The sequence below is a fragment of the Protopterus annectens genome, chromosome 7.part0 (genome assembly GCF_019279795.1).
Source record: "Protopterus annectens isolate FY-2018-M chromosome 7.part0, PAN1.0, whole genome shotgun sequence".
Lineage (NCBI taxonomy): Eukaryota > Metazoa > Chordata > Ceratodontiformes > Protopteridae > Protopterus > Protopterus annectens.
In genome coordinates, this window is record NC_056739.1 from 1,082,450,483 (window position 1) to 1,082,469,218 (window position 18,736).

The 18,736-nt window shown below is 40.7% G+C and overlaps 1 protein-coding gene across 1 annotated transcript in view; it reads left to right on the forward strand.

The window, feature by feature from the left end:
- IQGAP1 (IQ motif containing GTPase activating protein 1) overlaps positions 1-18,736 on the forward strand; it is a 1,927,315-nt gene that overhangs the window by 1,732,443 nt on the left and 176,136 nt on the right. The window contains exon 32 of the mRNA XM_044076373.1: positions 12,268-12,480. Coding sequence (XP_043932308.1) covers positions 12,268-12,480 — 213 coding nt within the window. The remainder of the gene's footprint in view (positions 1-12,267; positions 12,481-18,736) is intronic.

Consider the following 18,736-nt stretch of genomic DNA (forward strand, 5'->3'; position numbering starts at 1 on the left):
TGATGCCATTTGTCCCTCTAGGGATGCACATTAGGTTTCTCAGTCCAGGATAGTTGTTTCCCCTAGACTTAACTGTATATGTTTATTGTGATATTGGCAGTCTGGAGCATCTACTTATTTTCCATTTGACTATCAATATCATTTTTGAAGGATGTTGTGACTGGTTTTGAGGACATAATTTTTTTCCTGTCACTCTATAATTGGCACTTTTGCCTTTTTGATGGGCTTTGAAAGCAGAATTTCCTAATCGTTACACATTGGTGGTCTTCAGGAGGACATTTTTGCTCCTTCTCTAAACTGTTTTGATATTTTAATTGTGGTCTTTTGGGCAACCCATATTAATGGTAGGGTGCCATACTTCTGCTGTTGGTTAGTTAGCTCAATTTAGTCATAAAAACGAGTAGCGTTCCTACAGTTTAGGATGGTCATGCTGTAGTTCCAGCTGGACTTTCCAGCTGTGCTTTTCACAGTCCCTCTCTTGCACATTTTTGGTCTCCCCCTTCTCTGGCAGCTGTCCACAGTCACTACTGTAGGTCAGTTCAGAAACTTCAGAGGTGCACTTTGACAGGTTCTCAGAGGATCCCCATGGACATGCTATGTTACAGCTTCATATTTGGATCCGTAATATAAAGCAGTTGAGTTTTTCCTAATTGTTTTGATATCTTCAAGAAGCTGTGCCCAGACTGTTTTTCTCTTAAGTGGAAACCATGCATTTTGTGGATAAGTGTATTGAGTTTGATTCCCTTGTTCTGACCAGCCTAATTTGCTCTTGGATTTCTGACTTTGGTATTTTTCTGCAAGGGCCATTTTGTGCTATTTCTCCAAGGGCATGTCCTAGTGTGGTTCAGCTAGTGAAGCCAGTGTTGCTGGGTGTTTCATCTTAAACCCCACCCCCTATATATATATATATATATATATATATATATATATATAGATAGATAGATATATATATATATATATATATATATATATATATATATATATATTCCATGTTGTAGTTTTATTTTGTGTTTTAGAGGCTTGTTGTTTTTTACCTTTAGATTTCTGACCCTTCTCTCATTTTCTGTTTCTTTCCTGGAACAAGTTAGCCCAAACAAGTCTTTTACATGAATGAGATGACCTGACATTGGGGTTCCTGCTTAACAGGTCTTGATTAGTACCATCCTCTGTTCTTTTACAGCAAGCCTTTTTGTCTTTGAAGTTTTTGTACTCAGGGTGATCATGCTGTATGCTAGATCATTTAGTGAAATCATGCATTGCATTATGAAAACTTTCTTATCCCCTGAACCTCCTATTTATTTTATGAAAGTCACACAGATATGATCCTTGTTCTGACTTTATCTATGAAAAGTTTTAAAACCGAATGACTAAATACAAACTTTAAGTGGCTTTGTGGTCAAAAAATAATGAGTCAAGGTCTGCATCAGCATTGTCTCTACTGTATGGGGGAGATGAGTGTAATATGAGTTAGTGCCTTAATCGCCAGTTATACTTGCAGAGTGAGAAAAACATGACAAACAGCACTACAAAGAGGAGAGAGAGATGAAAACTGCTTGTGCTGCTGCTCTTGTTCATGTAATCTGTCCATATTCCTGATATTCAAGACCTTTGCAGTGGATCTGATGCTAAAGAAGCTCTCCTACTTCTCCATGTGTGCAAAAGGTGGAAGTGGTCAGGATTCAGTCTGTAGCTTCTAGAGCAGGCGTTTGTGTAGCCTACTGCAGTTGTGAATGTGATGATACGTTAACAAAGGCTGCAGTATTAGGTGCATGTGTGCACTTAATGATCTAGCTGAGTCTCTGCTGCTTTAAGCAGCAACTTAGTTTGTAACGCATGCCTCATTTGGGGGAGGGGGATTGTTGCCAGCCTTCTCAGGACCTGATGGGTGATCTCTTGCAAAGGACTTGGGCAAATTTTACTTTGAAGGAGCTGTGTGAACCCAGCCAGCCACCAAATAAAAAGCCTTCTTGTATACCAGAGAGCACTTGATGGTTGCACAGTCTTGTCTCCTATTGGATGAGTTACGGAGGAGAATAAACTGCACTTGCCCATCATTTGTAGCCCTCACTGCTGTCTAAAGATGCTCATGGGAATTGTCTGAGGGTTCTGTTTTCTGAAAGCCATCCAAAAAGAAAGTGAAATCTGTGAAGCCCTGATCTGATATCCTAACCTGCAGCCTCAACAGCCTGTAGGATAAAGTAGAAAATTAGGAAGAAGATTTAACTGTTCAGAATGTTGGATCCAGACTGCAGCTAAATTTGCAAAACTTGGCAAAAATAAAGTAGTGTCTTCGGGTGATAAAATCAGTCCAGTTAAAGGTTTAAGCATATCTTTATTCAGTGATGGAAGAATGTTCTTGTCTGATTCTAAATTGACAAGTAAGCAGCTCAAATAGTATCATTCCAGGGGGAAGATACTAGGTCTGGCTAGGTAGAGATGGTTTGGTTGGTGGAAAGATTAAGCCATCATTAGTTTAGCTAAGGGAAAGGGGCAGTACCTGGTATCCATAGCTCTCAGTCATCCCCAATTGCCCAGGTGCACCCATTTTTAAATAAGCTTAATTCCTCAACTGCCCAATTTGGGTGCTTGTGCACTCGAGATTTGTGGTAAAGTGACCTCTGATCTGGCTGTAGATGTTTCAGCCTGTCAGGGCAGTGCTTTACTACATCTAATTTGCATGCTGCTGACCAGTTTCTTCCTTGCTTCATAACTTTCTTACATGCAGAAGCATACATGTTGCGGTTTCCATCTTCAGTTAGATCAGCAAGGTCTGCATGTTAGCAGGGCCGGATGGAGAGTGGTTCACTCATTTTTGAACTAGAAAGCAGGAAGGAATATTGCACGGCAATGAAAATGATCAATTTTGAAGAGTTTAGTGCCTGCTGAAACTCAAGGGGGGACCATGCAGGCTGTGAAGAAAAATGGATTTATTGTTTTGAAGCTGAGAGCATGCAGTCAGTGCAGTTACCAATCATTTGGTAGATTGCAGCTGGAGTTCCTGCCTGTAGGAAGAGTTATTTGCAGGAGGTCTGTGGTTTTGGTTTTCTGTTCTCCTTCCACAGGACTTGTGGATTGGATTTAAACCTCCCCATCCTGCAGCTTAAATAGATAAGTAACTTGGTCACTAGCTAGCCATGTGCCAAACTTAAATATTCAGATTTTTGCCTCATTTTTTGTCCATTCATTCCTCATAACATTTATTGTTTTTTGGCAAATCAAGGAGGATTGAATGACATACATTTAAGTTTCAGACTTGGTTTTTATTTATTTTTTTTTTAACATCATGAAAACTATGTAGTTAAGTTACTGAAACAGTTTAGACACATTACAGAATTGCAAGCTATCTGCACTGGAAACAAGTAGAACTGTACGTCTCAACTGTCCAGATATTTGCCTCACATTTTTGGTCTGCTCCTCATAAAATTTGTTTTTTTCTGGCAAATCACAGAGGACTGAAGTCATTAAATAAGCATTTATTTGAGTTTCAGATGTCAAACCCTTTTGAAACAACATGTCAGCACAAATCTTGGTGTACTAGCAACTTTGAGTTTATAAGAGCAATATTTAAAATCTGTCTCTGTTTTTTGGCCATTGCCTCCTCATTATTTTAGTATTTGTCCAGGTTTCTTGCACTAAGAGTTTGCGAGATAGACATGGCATATGCAGACTTTAAAAAATTATATAAATTGTGTTCCCACTGGGACCAGGGAGTGTGTGAGTGTGAGTGTCAGTCTCTGTCTTGGAGTCAGTTAATGCACTGATTTGCAGGAATGCCAAATGGGAAAAGGTTTTTGTACTGTAAACCTGAGGCACAGACATATTAATAAAATGTCAGTTAATGCATCTTCTGTAGTAAAAGAAGTCTATAACTGTTGTGTGATTGTGTGGGCATGTGTATTAATATACTTATTTGAATATGCATATTGTATGTTGATTAGGTATTGCTGATTTTCCTAATTCTCTCATCTGGTGGTTGAGAGATATGCTGGTGTGTTTGTGGTACCCTGACATAACAAAGTCTTATTTTTAAATTTTAACAGTGTTTGGTATCTCTTGTAAACAGTATGTGATAGAAGTGATAAACTACCACCTTTAGACAACTTAAAGGAGCAAAATTAAAAAAAAATAAATAAAACAGGACAAATAAGCACAGAATTCATAGCGCAAGTAAACATTCAGGAACTCTTTTGCCTTTAGGCATCCAGTTGTCCGTCTGAAAAGTACATTGCATTTTTGTGTATAATACAGGATTATTACGTTTATATATTTGTGGCTGTGCCCGCTTGTACAGGGCTCATACTTCTGGAATTTGCTATGCCTTCTCTCACAGGGCTCATGTTGCTAAAAGTAAAGAGTGAAACAAAATATCCTATGCTGTTGAAAGTATGCAATGATGTAGAGAATCTCATCCCAGAAATCTAAAATCCGTCATGCATGACACAAATTCAAGCAGATCTTGGTGGCTGTCTTTTAGAAAGTGGGGTGAGGTTATTAACTTCAGATTTTTTTTGTATGAGATCGAAATAGCAACTGAATACACTTTTGAGACACTTTGCAAACCTTCTTAATTCTGAAGTAGTTTTATAGAGAGTATAAGAATAAACATTTTATATAGTATTTTGAAACAATGAAATCCAAGCTACACAAAGGCAAACAGCTCTTCCCCAGTGTGTCAGGGATGGGCAAGATAATTATCACCTTCAGATCTTTTAGTTGACGTGAGAATAGCCATTAAGCAAACTTAAGACCTTTTGCCACCTTCCTTACATTTGAAAAGAGCAGTTTTACAGTGAGTATAGGGAAAAATCATTTTATATAACAGTTTGAAACACTGTTCGAGAGCATCCACTTATGTAACGCAGTTGAAATAACTTTAAAAATGTTTTGAAACATAAACCAAATAATTCAGTATTATATATGGAACAGTATCATGTATGGAATTAAATCAGGCTTACAATATCCCATAGAAATACTATGTAAAAGATTCTGTATATAAGGTCCATGAACAGACAGTTATGCAGACATGGGAAGTATTACAAAAACAATACATGAGCCACAGTTGCCACCAAAGTCCATAATAATGTGTGAGAGGTGGTTTAAAACATTTAGCCTATGCTTAAATGTCCTAAACCTTGCAACAAAGTTTATAGAAGGCTTTATGGTGGGCCTTTCTCATGGCTAAGATGCTTTTGATTGAACAGCTGGAGTTCATTCCTGATGCCTTGTGAGCATTGCGTTTATCTGCCATTTTAGCTCAGTTTTCTAAAGCACAGCATTTTTGCTGCCTTCTAATGGACCCATCTCTTAAGATGTCCACAATGTGGAACTTAAAAATGTTATGTTCAAGGAGATCTATGCAGTGATTTGTCAATGGATGTATAAGCTTTATGATTTGTTAGATAGGTGAAGTGCAATTCTTCTTTTGAATTTGACTGTCTTCCCCATGTAAAACACACTGTAGGTATTAGATAAAACACACTGTAGGTATTAGAATGGACTCTGTGTATTACAACGTCTGCATTGCAGTCACCTCTTAAGGTGCTCAGTGTTCTTTTCTTTAGCGCAGGACATTCAGAGTGGTTTGTGCTGCTACGGTGTTGGCAGAAGCTGCAGTTAGGAGGCCCACAACCTTTGGTATCCCTGTTGGTGATATCCAGTTTGCCCTTGGTTTCTAGCCAGCCCCTCACTCTTTTGGCATTTTTGAAAACAAAGGTGGAACCAGGCCCTGGGATTTTTGCAATGTGCTTTATTTGTTATAATGCCACAGTTGTCAGTGATCATTTTCACGAATTCCTTATAGTCTTTAGTAAAAGTCAAAGCCATACTTTGTCCTCTTCTTTGGGGTCTTTTTAGAGGTGGGTGTACTGTCTATTGAGCCTTCCTGGAGAGTCACATAAGATTGGGTCCTCATTTTCTTTTAGGGATTGAATCGGATCTAAGATTATTCTTAACATGGTGTCACTGCATCTCCTAATAATGAAGTCTTTAAGCTCCACAGGTTGGTGATGAAGTCATTTGTTTCTTTTGATGCTGGCCATCCTCGTTCCCTGGGACTTTCTTTGTGATCTGTGGGTGTATGTTGTGATTATGAAAAGGCATGTTGACCCTTGTAGGTTTTCTGCACAAGTTTTTGCTAAGAGGTCCCCCATTGGGTCATTGGAAATGGATACATCCAAAAAGTTGACTGGGGTTTTACTGTTGCAGGTAGTAAATTTGAGGAGTCCAGTGTTGGTGTTGATAGAATAATAACATTCTTTCAGAGACTTTGAATCCCCTTCCTATATTATGATAATGTCATCAGTAGAGCACAAGTAACACTTTATTGACTCCTGGTAGATACTATTGTAAATGAAATAATTCTCCCACTTTTCATGTGCCACATTAACAAGGGTGGGGCCATGGTTGACCCTGTAGCTGTCTGTCTGTAGTAGCTGTGATTAAAGTGAAAGCAGTTGTTCCGTAGGATTAGATCTAGTAGTTTTCCTAGTGTTTCTCTTTCATCTGGCATGTCGACTCTGTAGCTTCCATGACTGCTTGTACACAATAGCGTTGTTGAAGCACTGTGTACAGTGCTTCCACAGTAATGGTGACGAGAATAGTGTTGTTACTGACAGGAATATTGTGTATTTTACTCAAAATGCAGTGTGTCAAGTATAAATGACGTGTTTCCCTTGGCTAGGGGCTTGATTTGCATATCTATGAAGGCGGACCTGGCTTCAGTGATTGCTCCTCCACTAGCCATCACTGGCCTATATTGTGGGTCAAGCAAGTTTTTGTGGGGCTTTGGTATTCCAAAAAAAAAGGGGGTCTTGGGATGTGGAGTAGTCAAAAAGTGTAGTAATCTTGCATTTAACAGATCACTGTCATGCATCATTCTAAACTGCCCTTGTATATTGTATCATTTAATTCCCTTTTGCAGTAAAATTGCTCATGGTTAAGCATTGTTTCAATTTTACTATTAGACATGACAGTTGTGTTACCAGAATTACCCCCCCCCCCCTTGTCAGCTTTCATTACTCTACAAGACTTAACTCTGCTGAGGTATTTCAGAGCCTTTAGTTCTTCCTTACTGACATTGTAAATTTTTTTTGAGAATGTCTGCCTCACATCCATTTTCAAATGCAGCAAGGGTGAGATTTAAAGGAGGATTGAAATCACTAGTCTTTTTCCTCTCTACATTTCTCTCATTGCTAGTATTGTTATTATTTTGCGTATCATTAAAAAACATTTTGTGATTAAGCTTTTTTTACATATAGCTTAACATCTATGATTGATTCCACAAGACTGCTTCTACAGTGTGTAATGAAAGTTAGACCCTTCCCTGGGATGTTTTCTTCTAGAGTAATGAGGGGTTTGGATGCATGGTCCCAGATCTCAGTCCTCCTTTTCCCTGTGGCTTGTCCTTCATTCATCGATGGTACATTCACATGTCCCTCGGGTCCTTGGCCTCTTTTCATGGCTTGTTCTGGTATTGATATTGTCATCCCAAAGGAGAGTTGGGCTCTAGGTGTTGTCATGGTAGGCTGTATCTTAGAGCTTTGAGGTTCTGCCTTAAAAAGGACTTTATTAAGAGACTAGACTTTCCCATTATTGCTGTTGAAACGCACTCGGATATTGTACTTCAGCAGGCCTGTAAAGAATCTCACTGCTTTGGAACAAGGCCAAGCGTGGTTCTCCTGCCTCTTTCTGATTGTATATTAGGCAAACAACTTCCACACACATCCTTCCCTTGTATGGACCTTTGTTGCTTTAGCAACCCCATTCCATGTATCAGATTCTGAGTAGTGGCTGTCCAGGTCATCTGTGTTGCTTCAGGGCAGTTGGATGGTGTTGCTGGACAAGGCAGCATCTTCTGATGCATCAGTGACTGGAGGCCATGCAGAGGGTTCTTTGATTTTCCTTTGTGGGCACCACTTTCAGGCAAAAGTGCAGTCATTTGGACTTTCTTTATGCCTTATGTGTTTGCCAAGTTGTTGTCCTTGTTCCTTGTATTTGGTCAACTTGGGCCTTGTGGCCTTATCGATTGTCTGCCTGATACGGCCTTTGGAATAGCAGCTCCTGTGGTTGCAGTCCCAAGGAGTGACCATAAACTGGGGAAAAAAACATCTATGATCCCATGTTAGAGGATTGTCCTCATTGTTATGAAGCTGGACATGCTGCTGTGGGTCATCCTTTTTCTTGTAGAGATCCTAGAGTGTCATAAATTTGGCACCCCAGATGAAACCTGGATGAGAATGTAATAGTACGCATCTAGAGCTAGAATTTAGGGCATGGTGGTCTTCATAATCTTTATACTGATATTTGCATGTCTGATGGTGCCAGATGATGCAGTGGAATCTGAGGAATCATTGGTTTTAGAGTTAGTCTCTCGTGCTTACCTCTGAGACAGATGAGTGCTGTCTCATTTCGGACCGCAGCAACTTAAACTTGCACATCTTGTGTTTGTGGTTTTGTGTGGTCACCTTGCAAGAGATAGTGTCTTTGCTCCTTCATTGGACCTAGTTACTGTCACTGGATCTGACTGGTGCATTTTGCTGTATCAGCATTTGGAATTTACATGGAAAAGCCTCTCATTATTTTTTGCTGGGCATCAATTCCAGTGCAGAGTGTTGCTGTTTCGCATTTAACCAGTGGAAACATTGCAGTAGAAGGATTTTTTGGTGTTCCTGTACCTAAACTACCTGCTTCTGGTAGTTCCATCCAGGGACTGAAGATGGCCTTCTCGTGAGTGCTTCATCAGTGGCCATGCAGTGAAGAAATGTATCCCTGATTCCTGCTCAGAAGTTTTGTTTCATGATGACAGAGTTGGAATCTGTTTCCCTCTATGGGAAGTGAGCATAGGAGGTGTTGGCTCTGGCTGTGTACCTGAAGAAACACACTGCCGGATCCAGGCTCAGACTCTACTGTGTCTTCTAGGCATGATGGCTACCTGAGACTTCCATGGCTTTTGTTTGTAGATGAGAGGATGCAGCCATTGCATTGGACTGTGTGTGAGGTGTCACTGTGTGCTGATAGATGGCTTGGTGTGTGAACATTGTTGCTAGGGTTTTGCAGTGGTAAGCAACTCCCATCAGCCTTATGGTGGCTTCCTCCTGCTGCCTCAAAACCTTTCATAAATTTTGAAAATGGGCACTTCGCTTGTGGTTTGGGAAGATCACCTAAGCTCCCACTCAGTACAAGGAGCATAGTTCTCCCACTGAAGAAGGGATCTACATCAGTCAGTCAGAGCTGAGAGCATTTCTCCTGGGCCTGACTACTTTGGAGAAGAAACTGCTGCTGGGAACCTTCCTTAGCTGGTCAGATAACCAGTCCATCCTGTGGTACCTAAACAAGCAAGGCACTACAGGATCATAACCCCTGTTTAGGGAGGTGATGTTCATCTGGTATTACTTATTGTAAAGAAACATCAAAGTGGCTGACATCTCAACCAGGTGAGTGTGAGCTGGCAGATGCCCTAGGTCACTTCTCCTGTTTTTTACTGGAGCTTCAGCTTCAAGTACCGTGCCCACAGGAGAGTGTGCATGTCAAGGGGAGCATAGTAGTCTACACATTTTCAGGCCTGTGTTACATAAAGTTCCCATATACATTTCTGGCATGTGCACTCATTCCACACCTTATCAGAATATCCAAGAAGAAAAGACCAACACTTATTTGTATCACCCCTTGCTAACCATGAATTGTGGCTTCAAACTGTAAAGTCATTGGTGATGCAGAAAACTGTTATCAATGTTGAAAGAGTCCCCCACTTTTGGGACAACAGCTGGCTACCCTCTGGGCTTAGCTTCTAGTGTAAACCCCCAGTCTTAACAGGTTTACCAGCTGTAGTCTCAGAGGTGATTGAGGCTGTTTAGAAGCCCCCCATGTCTGATAAGTCTGCGGCTCAAAGTTGAATTGGTGTTGTCCATTTGGGTGGCACAGTACCCTCAGCCACCCCAGCTGATCATCCTGCAGTTGACCTTGATATGTCTCATACACCTCCAGTATAACAAGGGACTCAGATAGTTAACAGCCTAGTTGCATATCAGTTTCTTTGCATCATGATCTTGTGGGAGGCAAGATTATGACCCGGCAATGGCTGGGTAAGCAGCTACTTAATACTGCTTCTCTGCCTTATTTTGAATAACCCCATTCCCTCCAAGAGACTTGAACTTGTTTTGTCCCCTGTTTAAGATGGCTAGCTCAGTAGTATTAAAGACCACATCTTGGAAAATGCCTTTTTCTGGTAGCCATCACTTTTTTTGTATGATCTCTGGGCTTCAGGCTCTTATATTTAGCTAATTATTTCTGTCTTTTCACAAAGATAAGATGTTCCTCAAGAAAACATCCATATTTCCCTCCACTGGTAGTTTTGGTTTTCTCCCGCAACCCCTCTGTGAACCTCCCAGTGTTCCTTTTGGCAGCAGAAATGTGGAGCAAGAGGGCCCCTCATGTTTTGGATGTGTTTCAGCATCTTGTGCATTACCTAAATTGAGTGTATGAGTTTAGAAACCTAGACTAGTCTACTTTGCACCAGGGGTGGGGATTGGAACTTAAGGTTGACAGACCTTTTCTAATTACTCTGCCAACTGCATTGCTTTTTTGCTATCAGGCTGTCATCAGAGTTCACTCCACTGATGGGTTAGTTTTCTGCAATGCTTGCCTCATAAATGTCTCCATTACAAGTATGTACCACAGCCACTTGGACTTTGGTGCATGACTTCAACAAGAGTTAGTGTTGACAACCTGAGTACTGCATTACCCATATGTTTGAGCCCTGTGCTTGATTAATCCTTTGGTTGTTTCCACTCTGGTGGTAACTGCTTTGGATTAAAGCCAACCAAGGACTTGTCAAGGAGGGTCCTAACTGTAGATATTGTAGATGCATTTTTAAAGTATCACTTGATTTGAAATGGCCCATATTGATGGGTCATTAATAACCTTTCCTACATCCCCAAGTATATGAATGACTGTTGGCAAGCTGCAGATTTTGGGAATTCCATGTAAGTCAGCCAAATGTGCATTCCTTGTTTAATAATATAGTGCAAGATATCAGTTACATTTTGATTTGATTTGAAACAAGGTGGTCGCTAGTGGTGTGTGTGTGTGTGTGTGTGTGTGTGTGTGTGTGTGTGTGTGTGTGTGTGTGTGTGTGTGCTTATGTTGAGGGGACTTGAAAGAAAGTCCGACAGATTCTAATTGGTGGAAAAGATATTTCCACCTAAGGTCCATTCAAGGAGCATAATGTCTTTGATGACATGGCTACTTATAGGTAGCATAATGATCCCACAGTACTGTTATGCTTTCACATTGTGTTAATAATGTCACTCTGCTGATTGATTTCTTGATCTCTAATAATGTTCGTTTTGTTGATGGCTTACCTATTAGATGTTTTACATTGTATTAATGTTGATCATTGACTGAGTTGTGTGTAATACTGTTTTTTTTTTTATTGTTGTACATTCTTTTATTTCACTGAATTTTGCGTACCATGCATGTCTCATTTTCTATACATTTCTTGGTTTGGTTATGGCTAATGAGCGTCTCAAGGCCAGTTTAAACAAGCTTATTTTCAAATACATTTGCCTGCCTTGAATCTCTGTGGTTCCTCTTTGCAATGCATATCAGCTACAGACTAATTCCAGGGCTTATTCAGTACCTGTGGTTGTCAAGTAGAAGTGTGTGCTTTGACCTTTTTTCTGTCATGTGTTAGGACAAGGTAAATGTTACAGCCCACAAGAAATGCAGTTTTATTTTACTTTATTTCATTTGAATTTGTTAACCAGGCAAAACACTGATTCCATTGGACCTATTTCAGTCTCGGTCTGAGGGTAAACACAATCAATACATGATATTTTATACACAGTGAATGAAGAAATACCATGTGTACAAGAATAAGATGTAGATCAGATGTCAGAGTTGGCATGCTGAAAGAATCTCGGTGAAAAGTAAAGTCAGAGCATGTTATGTAGAAGGATGTATGGAAGGGAAGGGGTTAAGTTACAAGATCAGATGTCTAACCTTTTAGATATGGCAGTTGCCACAGTCATACTCCTTCCTGCCATAGACTCAGTTATCTGCCAAGTTGCTCAGGTCTTAACTTTGTTTTTTAAGCACTATTTTCACACTGTAGTGATGGAACGTGAAATGAACAGTAGACTAGGTGCTTCGTATCAGCTTATACTGGCATGTGCCCAAAATAGTGAGAAATTTGCATCTTAATACATGGTGTTTGCCATCAGTTAATTTTTTATCTCGGCTGTGACTTTTTATTTATTTATTTATTTATAGGAAACTGACCATCAGAAAGCAATGCAGAGGCGTGCAATTCGAGATGCTAAGACACCTGATAAAATGAAAAAAGCCAAGACAACATTAGAAGAAACAAATCTAACTCTAGCAGAAAAGAAAGCTAAAATCCAGTCGAACCTGAAAAAGCTAACAGAGATGGGAAAAGTGAACCCTGAAAATCGGTACCAGGACCTTATAAATGATATTGCAAAGGTAAAGACAAAAGATAAAACTTCTACTTTTAACCATTGTATGCATTTGTTTCTGCTTTATTGTGGCATCTGAGAGAGAAAGCAGGGATCTGCAATGAGTTTTAACTTGCAGGCCTTAGATTTCAGTAGTCTGCATTCTGTTTTTGTTCATCTGAGCAGGTCACTTCATGAGAGCAGTGTTGCAGGATCCCTTTTAAAATGTGCTAGTGTATGTAGTGGGTCTTAACTGATCTAACAAAGATAAAATGAGCTTTACATTTCTCAGTGTTACATATTCATTTTAGTGCTCCCTCTGCATGTTCAACGACTTGTAGTTCACTGTTGTGTTCACTAGTGGGACATCAATGTACAATTTAGGCTTTCAAATTTGTCGAAAGCTTTTTTCCTAATATTGCTTTATGCTTTTTACATTTGATCCACTAACCAGAGATTCTGATTTTCAGTTGCCTGTGCCTGGTTTTTCATCAGACTTCAGAGGAGCAGGGCATTAATTAGGTACACTTATTTCATGTGCTTTGATTTTTAAATTAATTTTTGCAGACCCTAGCAATGCCACACACTCACTTTTAGAAATCCGCTGCATCCCAACAAATGTGTTTTTTTTAAACTATAAAGAGCCCAATAATCAGACCAGAGTCTTTGAAAGAGTCAACTTTTTGTTTTGATTTGCAAATTGTCCTGTTATCTCTGATGGGTGAATTTCATGTCTGCATAAGCATTCTGACATGCATACAAACATACATACAAATGTTTCAACCACGGACATTAATGCCCTTTAGCTTGCCAATATACCAAAACACTTGTTCTCATAATAAATGTCCAGGCTGTTCTTAAAAATATCTAAACTCTAGTACTTGCTTTAATGTAATTTGGTAGTCTGTTCCAACCATCAGCTACTCTGTCAGAGAAACAATTAGTACACTTCTCATTCCTGTAGAATGTTCTACATAGGTTGTCTGATTATTCTCTAGTACTTTTTGATAACCCCAGACATTCCCAGAGGTAGTTGTCCCTAAATACCCTATATACCTGAATAAGATCTCCTCTTAAATATCTGTAAGAGACACTGTACAAGTTCAGATATTTTAGTCTTTCTTAATAACTTAGATTTTCACATCCATGGATGCCCTCGGTATATTTCCACTGTACTCTTTCCAGTTTATTCATGCTTGTTTTCCTGTAGGGTTTCCATATTCAAGTTTGAGTCTAATGTAACTAACAAGCAGTGACTTAATTATGTTTGATTTCCTAGACTTTATAAATCGTTTTATACAATTTATAGTTCTATAACTATCATTAGCCAATTGGTTGATAGGATTAGAAAAACTCATAGCTGAATCTACCCATATACCCAGGTCCTTAAATGAGTCTACAGTTTCAATCGCTGTGTGCTGTGTTAAATATTCACCTTTCAGTTTGTGTCCCGAATCTCATATGCTTAGTTTTTGATGTATCAACATATTATTCTCCTGTGTCCAAATGGTCAATTTAGTCAAATTGTTTTGCAGACATGCCTTATCTGTAACACTTGCAATCAGTTTACCCAATTTCAGGTCGTCAGCATATAGACTGTAGAACACCTCAGATGAAAAAGTAAGGTCTGAAAGATTCAATCTAAACAAGTAAGGGCCTAGGACAGAGCCCTGTGGGACACCATGACTGTAACTAAGGATTTCACCTGTCCATTTGGTGTGTGATACTTGCCATGTCCTTATTCGTAAGCCATGCAACTATCCTTTTTATCAACAGTACATCAATACCTAGTTGTACTAATTTATTGATCAGTGTTTTGTGTATGACCCTGTCAAATGCTGAAGTTAAATCTATATAAATCACATCACAGCACAATTTTTCATTCATAACTGTTGTGTTATTGTTATAGAACATCAAATGGCTATTTGTGTCATTGCATCATGATGTCCTGACTGTTATTGTTGCTGTGATTGTGAATGGCAATGCAGCCTTCCAGGATGGTGTAAAGATGTACTTTAGTTTCTTGTTTTCCTTTTCCTAGCTGATTCCAGGGCTGTTGATGTGCATAACCTGTTTCATTGATGAAGATGGTGATAAGGAATCTACAGCCCACAAGTGGATGTTATACATTACTGAATACAAGAAATGCTTTAATTGTTGTTTGGTCATGCAGACTAATGAATGTGTTCTTTGATGTCCTTCCTTATCACTGCTGCAGTATTCATTACAATTGGGATACCATGACAACGATGGCGATGTTCTTCGTGTTTCACTGTTGCAGTCATCACATTTGGGTTATCTGCTTGCAGTAGCCCTCAGTCGGCCCGATTATCAAAGTCTTGGGTCCTGCATCGGTTGCTGTCTCATCTTCCATGACGTCAGGTAGTCAGGGGTATAAAGCATGCAGCTCACGCCATTACATCAGTCTTTCTTGCCGTGCGGTGCCTGAAGCAGTTCGCAAGTGCCGGTCGGCCAACTCCTGAAATTTTCGTTTGAGTTTCAGAACCGAAGTCTTCAACTAAAGCGAAGTACCCCATTGGGAAAACTTTTAAACAGACACCATCATCTTCTTCAAGGCCTAAAACCCGAACCATGCCTAGAAAAGCAACGCCCAGACCGCATGGTCAGGCCTCTATGCCTAAAAAACAAATAAGAAGAATGGCTGAAGACCTTCTTACTTTAATCAGGGGAAGCCAGCCTTCCCCCTCTAAGAGACCTAGGACTGAGTTTGCTTATGATACTTCTGACCAGGATTCTGAAATTTCTGTTTCCTCTGATGACCAGGATTTACCCATATCTACTTATGAGGATTCTGATGCAGAGAACTCTAACCCCCCCCCCCCCCAGAGGATTTCTCTTTTGGTGAAACCTTGCATACGCTTAGGGAGCATTTTCGTTGGGAAAGCCAGGATTACTCTTGATTCTAAAAAGAGCCTTAGGGATTTCTTACTCCTGCCCCAGCACAGGCCTTTAGCTATCCCTCCTGTACTAGACATTGTTGATGATGCCTTTTCGGAATGTAGCTTGGCCCCTGACTCTTTACCTCCTGCTCCCAGAAAACCTGATATTACCGGGTTCGTGACTCTCACAAGTTCCTTTTTAAAAATCCTATTGCGGATCCTGAGACCATTTCACAGGGACCCAAGGGCATTAAGGCTACTACTGCCAAAAATCCTACCCCCTCTGATAGAGACTCCAGGGCGCTGGATAGATGGGGTAAGAAGGTATACACTTCTGCAACCTTGACCATTAGGGCCGTAATTTGCCAGTTTCATATGTTAAAGTATCAGCAGCATATTATTGGATTGCTTAAACAGAAAATTATGTTGATTCCTGATTGTGCTGAAAACAAGGATTTACAGGATTTAATGCATTCTGCTGAACAGGTTGGAAAACATGCTTTGCAATGTGGTTTTGATTCTCTAGAGGCATCTTGCAGGGCTGCTGTCACTGGGTCTGTACTTAGAAGGCATGCTTGGCTTAAGGAGCAATGCTTTGCAGATCATGTTAAAGCTAAAGTGCTGGATGTTCCTTTTTAATTCAGGACCGCCTGTTTGGCAACAAAGCAGAAGAAATTCTTAAAAAGATGGAGGAAAAAGCTAAATCTATGCAAACTGTTAAATATTTCCTACAAGTACAGCCTCCAAGATTTAGTAGGCATTGGCCCTCTAAGAAATGGTCCTTTCCTGCCTCTCCCAGGCCTTCTCAGTCCAAACCCAGAACCAGCAGAACCCCCAGGCTTCAATCCCAGGGTATGCACAGGACTAAGCAGTGGGGGGCTCCCACTTCCAAATTAGGGAGTAGTAAGACTCCCCCTATGGTAAACTGTCTCAATGACTTAATTTTAAAACTTTCAAGCACTTCTCAACTGACTGCTCCTTTAGGGGGAAATATTGCTCTGCAGGCAAAAGACTGGGAACTTATTACCCAGGGCAAATGGGTTTTAAATATAGTTTCCCAAGGATACAGATTTCACTTCCACACGTTACCAACCCCAAACGGTTGGCCAGATCTACCCCCAAATCAGTGTGCAGAGGCTCAAAAGCAATTACTCTCTTTCTTAAGCATAAAGGCTATTCAAACTATACCAGAAGAGAAAAAGGGACAAGGTTTCTACTTGACTTTTCCTGGTACCCAGAAAAGACAGCTCATGGCATTCTATCCTGGACCTTTCTACCTTAAACACCTTTTTGGTGATTTCAAAATTCAAGATGCTAACTCTTCCCCAGTTACTTCCTATGCTAGGCAAGGATGCCTGGTTGGCAACACTGGATTTAAAGGAAGCCTACGTGCACATCCCAATCAGGGAATCTTGCAGAAGATACCTACGCTTCAAAGCAGGCTACATGCACTGTCAGTTCTCTGCAATGCCCCTTGGCTTATCTACTGCACCCAGGGTATTCACAAAGTGCCTAGCTCCAGTCATTGCATTTTGCAGGCAAAGAAATATTCAAATATACCCATACCTGGACTATTGTCTAATTCAGGCAGAAAGCCAGGGCATACTTTGAATCATCTGGCATTTGCACAAAAGGTGTTAACTTTTCTGGGGTACACCATAAACGAAAATAAATCACATCTGGTACCCTGTCAACAAATTATATTCCTGGGAGCAAGCTTGAATACAACTTCCCAGATGGCTTTCCTCAAGCCAGAGAAACAAATTAATTTAACAACTTACTTCAAACTAGTGGCCCCAAAAACCCTGCTATTTCTGCAAGGCAAATACTGCAAGCCTTGGGGTTCATGGCCTCATGCATTCTACTAATTCCGTATGCAAGACTGCATATGAGGAAACTACAGTGGTATCTAAAAAGCCTATGGTGTCAACATTCTTAGGATCTAGAAGCAATGATTCCCATCATACCTTGCCTACGGTTAGAATTCCTTTGGTGGGCAGAGGCCTGCCATCAAAACAAGGGACTACCATTCACTCTACCCCCTGCCGCCCAAACCCTAACAACAGACGTATCAGACTATGCACGGGGGGCTCACCTGGCAGGGAAATGCATTCAGGGCAAATGGAACCAAAGTTACATGCACCTGCATATTAATCAAAAAGAAATGTTAGCTGTACAGAATGCTTGGACAGCCTTCAAGGACCACATTCTTCCAGGACAATTAATGGTAAAGACGGACAACACCACTGTTATGTGTTACATAAACAAGCAGGGGGGTACCCATTCTTACTCCCTCTGCAGACTAGCCATGGCTCTGTGGAACACAGCCTTGAGCTACCAAGTGCATCTACAGGCTCAATTCCTGTCAGGAAAACTAAATACATTGGCAGACAAACTAAGCAGAAATCTCATGGACCCATACCAGTGGAAAATGGAACCAAAGACTTTCAACATGTTGATCAACAAATGGGGGATCCCAGATATAGACCTGTTTGCCTCCCCCCAGAACTACCAACTGGACAAATTCTGCACAAGGACTCCCCACAAACAAGCTTGGAAAGTGGATGCTGTGTCCTTCAGTTGGAAAAATCTATCAGTTTATGCCATTCCTCCTCTGCCTCTCCTCTCCAAAGTACTACTAAAGATCAAACAGGACAAACCAAGGATGATACTGATTGCACCAGACTGGCCACGCCAACACTAGTACCCCCTCTTGCGCAGTGTCACAGCTAGCCCCATGGCACCTGCCTCAGACCCCTACCCTGCTGTCACAGCAGGAGAGCCAGATTCTGCACCCCCAGCTTCAAACCCTGAACCTGGCAGCCTGGCTAATTACCTAATCTCTTCGTTACCATCCCTCAGTAAACAAGTGTTGGAGGTCATTTTGGAGGTAAGGAGGCCTAGTACTAGAAAATCTTATGTTGAAAAATGGAAAAGATTCTGTGCTTGGAACCAAACTCAAGGGATGGCCAAAGCAGTGCGCCCAATTAATTCTTCAATACTTAACTGAGCTGCTTCACAAGGGCCTTTCTTCTTCTTCCATCAAAATTCACGCCTCAGCCATTTCAGCTCATTACAACACAGAACCCCACCCCTCTTTTCTCACCCACTGCTCAAGCAGTTCCTCAGAGGGGCCAAAAACTTAAGACCACCCAGGAAAGCCCCAACTGCAGCCTGGGACCTTAACGTTGTATTGGAAAAACTCACTCTTCCTCCTTTTGAGCCAGCTGCAAGTGCAGAGTTAAAATTCCTTTCTTGGAAAACAGCTTTCCTTTTAGCAATCACTTCAGCAAGAAGGGTATCTGAATTACAGGCCCTTATGACAGTGGAGCCTTTCATCATCTTTCATGCGGACAGGGTGTCCCTCAGGACCAATCCCTCCTT